Here is a 5,913-nt window from a genome sequence, read left to right as displayed (position 1 = left end):
TGGAAGAGAGAACAGTACCGCGGAAAAGGGGGGGCCGCCCAGAAAAGAGACCTTAGTAACACCAGCCCTGACAGGGAGCAGCTCCTGACCCCCCCGGGGGGCGGGGGAGGGGGACAGAGCGCCAGACACATCACCGCTCAGAAGGGTTATTACTGCATCTGTGGAATACCCGGAAAAGGAACTCGGGGTCGTAGGGAAATCAAGCCTGTGGAACTAGAGAGCCCCGAGTTCAAATCCCCGTTTACGTTTTACTGTGCGGAGGATTTCTCTGATCCTGAGAACCCTCAGCTGTGAATTAAGGATTGTCCCCATCTCATCGGATTGAGAGGATTCTCCAAGTGCGTGGGGACAGTGCCTGGCCCCTGGCAGCCACTTAGTGGCCTTACACACTGATTTGGATTTTTTTCTTTTCATTATTATCAAGGCACAGATTTTGGAATTTGGTTTGGCCGTGCATGAGAAGTTTGTACCTCAAGATATGAGACCCCTTCACAAAAAGTTGGTCGACCAGTTCTTTGTGATGAAGTCAAGCTTGGGGATACAGGTGCGTCCACAGTGTCCCCGGCGGGGACACACAGGCCCCTGTCATTTGCTGTCTGTTAGAGAGATGATGAAGTGTTCAACAGTGACATCTTTTGGTTTTTCTACCAAACTGCACCGTTTTCCCAGAGAGCCCTCAAATACTAACACTGCATTACCTTCTTTTTGCCACGCTCAGCTTTTAAGAAAACAAAAAAACAAAAGCACAGTCATACCGACACTCGCTCTGAGCAGACGTCGCGACAGAGTGCGCGTCGACGGTGTGATCTGGTCCATGAGATCGCTCTTCTAAAGTCTTTTCTTCATCACGTCTGTAGGACTTCTCCGCGTACATGCAAGCCAGCCCGGTCCATTTTTCTAACGGAAGTCCTCGTGTGTGCAGGAACTCGGCACCTCCTTCTGTGAGCCCAGATGGTGCCCGGGCAATTCCTAGACGCAGGTAAGTCGTAATCTTAATGATCGTACACGTCGGCATCCCCACAAGCTGATCTGGAACGGTCCCTCATTCTTTATGGCACAGTTTTGTCAAATCCGCTGCTTCTTAATGAAATAGTTACCCCGCGAGGCAGCTGCAGACATCTGCCACTGCTGCAGCATGACGGATAAATAAACTCAAACATTCGATTATATCGAGGCAAACAGGAGACAACCAAACGGGATGGATAATTTTTTCCCTTTGGTTTTATACCAAGCCAGCGTGTGATAAAGTGCAACTCTGAGACCGAGTTAACGAGCGTTTTTCCCACCCCCCAAAACAGCCCGTTAAGTTACCCAGCTGTCAACCGCTACTCGTCCTCGTCGCTGTCCTCGCAGGCCTCTGCCGAAGTAAGCAATATCACAGGGCAGTCCGAAAGCTCTGACGAAGTCTTTAACATGCAGGTACTCACTGGCTTTTTGTCGGGTCGTGTTTACGCCTTTTCTGTGTCAGTCGTGAGTGTCCGTTCACTGACGGACAGACCCTATGAGCCGTCACTGACGGGCAGACCCTACCTTTAAACGCTGATCAGCCCCTAACGGTGATTCAGAACGGTCAGCCCCTAACGGTGATTCAGAACGGCCCCGTCCAGTCTCAGAAGGCGTGAGCGGGAGACGGAAGAGGCCGGCGGGTCACGCGGGGTTAGGGGACACCGCGCTGGTGCTTCAGGCGGGGGTGCTGGGGCACGCTCCTCCTCGCCGCCACGTAGCACTTCTAGGTGGCTTCTTTCCTTCAGAACGCATGGCTTAGGGATCCGTTATGAAATCTCCCTACTTACGTGCAGGTCAGAAAATTTCTGCAATAAAAAGATTTTTATGGAGAAAGATAGATTTTAGGGATTTTAGAGTCAGTCTTGCAACAGAAACTTTACGTAGATGTTGCTAATAGGGCAGTTATGCTAATTAGGTAGCACTGAGCGCAATTGTCCTCACCATGACCTTTGACAAAGGGGCCGAAAACATGTTGCAAATACATGCTTTAACCACGTTTTTGGGGAAAATGAGAAGCACGTCTCTGCCTGTTGGCAGCACCCCCTGCTCGCCCAGCGCCCCAGGCTGGGAGCCCTTCCGCTTGTCCGTCGGGGGGCCTGCTGCCTGGCACTGAGTCACAGGAGGCGGCCGAAATGGGCACGGCCGGGTTGCTTTGGCAGGAGTCAAAATCACAGATTCTTGATTAATCCAGACAGGCCTTCTTATCAGTTTGAGTTTAGTGAGATTTTTCTATATTTCTAAATGTGTTTTTGGGGGAAGGGAGAATAATTTAGGGAAAAAAAATCCGTGATTTTGTTTCAAATATGTCCGTGTCGTGAAGCCTCTAAACAGTGTGTGATAACAACTCCTGTGTGCTTCCAGCCAAGTCCATCTACCTCCAGCTTGAGCTCCACCCACTCTGCCTCGCCCAACGTGACAAGTTCTGCTCCGTCCAGTGCCAGAGGTCAGTGCCAGGGCGTGGTGTAGCGCAGAGGCGCCCAGGGAGCCTTCCGGCCCCAGCAGCGGTGGCTTCAGTGCCCTAGCATGCTGTCGGCCACCACCCTGCAGGCAGGTCCTATGCCACCACCTCCCCGGGGACGGTGACCTTTCCTTCTCTTCCCAGCTTCTCCTCTGTTGTCCGACAAACACAAACATTCCAGAGAAAACTCTTGCCTGTCCCCAAGAGAGAGACCGTGCAGTGCCATCTACCCCACGCCTGTGGAACCTTGTCAGGTAATTGTTTGCGGATGGAAATACTAGGAAAAAAAAAAACCCGAGGAAAGGTCTGGAATTGCTTCTGAATGAAAACACAGCGCCCAGAGGGACGGGCTGTGTTGGCCCAGGCGGGCGAAGGGGCCGGTTCTTTCTGAGCCACATCTGTGATGCACACACGCGGCTCAGGGAAGCCGAGGGAGGTGGGAAACGGTTGTATCCTCTCTGCCACTCTGCTCCGATGCATCCGGGGAGCGGGGTTGAGCCCGCGGCTTTCCCCGCACTTCCCAGGAGCCGGCAAGTGTGGCCATCACCCCCTCCTGGACTCGGAGCCAAAGCGGCCCCTCTGAGTCTGAGCGAGGGCTCAGGGCACTTCAGGGGCTTCGAAGGGTGGCTTCGAAGGCGAAGATTCATGGGCACCCCTTGTTTACCAGTTGTTGGAGCCTGGTTTAGGGGAGAACAGCGGTCGTTATGCTCTAGCTGACCGCTTTTCCGTGCCGGCCTGGCGGAAGCCCGTAGCTGCATCCGGCTCCGTCGGTTCCTCTTTGCCGATCGTGCCATCGTCCCGAAGTCCCAGGGCGCCTCACCTGCGCTAACCCGCTTCGTTTCCCTCGTCACTTGGGGTAGCGGAGGGATCGCCCCATTGGTTCCATCTGCCCCAGGAGGGCGTGTCGCCAGCATGGCGGCCTCCGACGGCCTTCCGTGACAAGCCTCCTGGGTTTTCTGCTTTTGGTAAAAACTCGAAGCATGTGTATGTTGCCAAACCTTCAAAAATACACATTGCTATGGTGTATCTACTTTTAAGGCCTTACACCTTTTCATATATTAGGTAGAACCACGTAAAATTGGCTTTTTTTGTGGCTTAAAAGTTGTAGAATATTGACCATTTCATGTTTTAACCTAATCTAGGATTTAAAATGTGAAGCCCGTTCGCTGGAGATTTTTGGGGCAGCTAATGGTCCTTTAATTCTCCGCATTTCATTCTGCCGGTCTAGCGCTCGTATGAATAAAGAGCACCATTGCTTACCTGCTACTGTTTTTCCCCTACATTTTGTCACGAAAACTCATTAACCATTTTCATTTAACATCTAAGATGAGCTTTTTAAACACAGTGTTCTCTTCCTCAAAACCCAAAGCTCTTTCCCTTTTCTCCTTAAGTGTAATTTAATGCTTCATTCCTAGGCACACCCTCAACCATGTACCAAAGGTTCAGTCACGAGGTCACCATCTCGTGTCCTCGGGGTCCATGTAAGCATTTTACGTCATAAAAACAGACTCTGTACCTTTCCAGAGGCTGCTGTTTAACCACATGGGAGACGGGGCCTTGCCACGCAGCGACCCCAACCTCTCCGCCCCCGAGAAAGGTAGGTGAAGCCGCTCCCTCATCGTCCTGTGTTTGTGGGGTTCGTTTGTCCTCATCTTCTCCAGTCCCGTGTGTCTGTGGACGGCCTCCCTCCAGGTCGCTAGTGCTCCTGGCTCACTTGCTCTGCAGGGGGTAAATGAAAGTCACTCACGATGCAAGCTTTAAAAACAGTCTGGTAGGATCGAACAGCGGAATGTGAGCAGCCCAGGAACACCTCTGTTAAATGGCCTTTGGTGTCAGCGAGGCACCCGGGCACTGCGCCCTGAGGCAGTGATGCCAGTCAGGCTCCTAGCTCAGGACAGTGAAAGTCGCACCTCCCAGTCGGGTCCCTGGGCCCACCCGCTGTCCCCCTGACAAAGCTTGTTCTGCTAGCTCATCTGTTGTTTGTGGTGACTCAGAAACTATTTAAGAATTACAATCCAGCGCCCAATGGAGTGTGCCTCAAGGTCACACACACACAAAAGAAACACAGGCATTGCGGTGAACAGCCAGTTAGCATCGGTCATGGGACAGGGCAGAGGACAGAGAGCAGATTAAACGAGACCCCCTCTGCGCAGGCGCGGGGCCTGCAGCAAGCATCATTCGGGGTCACCCTCAAAACACCAGCCGTCCCACAACGGGAGGCACGAGCGCGGTGTCCCCGTGGAGCGCACGTCAGTCGCCCATTGGGAGCTGGACCGCACGGTCCTCTGAGCATCTCACTCAGCGCTGAAACTCCCCGGGGCATCAGTAGTGAGGCCGCAGCCAGAACTACTTTAAAACACTCATTTCGCTTGAACGTTACAAGTCTAATATTGATCTCTGACTGGAGAAATTAGGAATACGGTATATTTCTCATCCCCTCTACCAAAGACAACCACAAAGCGAATTTAAAAGGAACAGAGAAAAAGTATTTTAAAAGTGGTCGTTTCAGCCCATTAAATGAGCAGTGAAGATGGTAAAAACGTTGAGCCGCCAGACGTGCCCAGCAGGTGGCAGTGTGTGCACAGGGAGCCCGCGAGGAACTGTCAGGCTGGCTCTGAACCTCCCTGCAGAGAGGCTGCTGAGAACCTGTCTTGCTCGTTCCTCACAGGACTGCTCCATATTTCTGCATCTCACTGAAGCATGCAACAGGCAAATTACAAAACAGGAACGATGCTGTCAGCCTTCTACATTATTTGTTTTAGGACATACTTCAGTATAATGCACTGATTTCAGGAACAAGGGTCCTTTTCTCAAAGAGTTGGTCAGCCGGCCGATGTGGCCGTTGCGGCCCCATAATTCCGCCAAACAGTTGTACCCTTAGCATGTCATTGCCTTCCCCCCTTAGGAGGGCCACTTATCCAGAAATTTCCACGAAAAACTAAGTTTTAAAATAGTCTAGTGCCTGCCTCTTCCAGCCATTACGCAGCACCTAAACACGTCGGTAATTCTCAGCGAGTTTCTGCTCTAAGGGTAGAGACGTGTAGTTCTGCTCGAGAGAAACAAACAGACGTGGTATCACCCAATTCAGTGTCAACCGTAATGCGAGGCAGGCCATCAGATGAAGGCTGAGTGTTTAGGAGCCTTCCTGGCTGTTTCTACTCCAGCCGCCTTTTTCATTCTGGATCATTCTGACTTTCTTCTAACGTCTCGAGCGTCCCGAGGGCAAAGTGGGCCGTGTGATTTCAGCTGTGTTGTTGCCTTCCAGCGGCGAACCCCACCCCTAGCAGCTGGAGCCTGGACAGTGGGAAGGAAGCCAAGAACATGTCGGACAGTGGGAAGCTTATCTCTCCCCCTGTCCCGCCAAGACCCACTGGTGGGTATTTGAAGCATTCGGAAATCACTTGCACAAAATAACTTTTACTGACTCCTCCAACTCGTGACGTCCTCAG

At 52.1% G+C, this 5,913-nt stretch overlaps 1 protein-coding gene across 1 annotated transcript in view; it reads left to right on the top strand.

Moving 5' to 3' along the window:
- The window catches only part of DOCK4 (dedicator of cytokinesis 4), a 274,845-nt gene that overhangs the window by 261,315 nt on the left and 7,617 nt on the right, over positions 1-5,913 (top strand). Inside the window, exons 45-51 of the mRNA XM_023537457.1 lie at positions 425-544; positions 858-979; positions 1,299-1,419; positions 2,368-2,449; positions 2,609-2,718; positions 3,989-4,061; positions 5,730-5,837. Coding sequence (XP_023393225.1) covers positions 425-544; positions 858-979; positions 1,299-1,419; positions 2,368-2,449; positions 2,609-2,718; positions 3,989-4,061; positions 5,730-5,837 — 736 coding nt within the window. The remainder of the gene's footprint in view (positions 1-424; positions 545-857; positions 980-1,298; positions 1,420-2,367; positions 2,450-2,608; positions 2,719-3,988; positions 4,062-5,729; positions 5,838-5,913) is intronic.

This window comes from Pteropus vampyrus, unplaced genomic scaffold (genome assembly GCF_000151845.1).
Source record: "Pteropus vampyrus isolate Shadow unplaced genomic scaffold, Pvam_2.0 Scaffold192, whole genome shotgun sequence".
In the NCBI taxonomy this organism is placed as follows: Eukaryota; Metazoa; Chordata; class Mammalia; order Chiroptera; family Pteropodidae; genus Pteropus; species Pteropus vampyrus.
The sequence above is the reverse complement of the archived record's forward strand: the minus strand, read 5'-3'. Positions and strand labels throughout refer to the sequence as shown.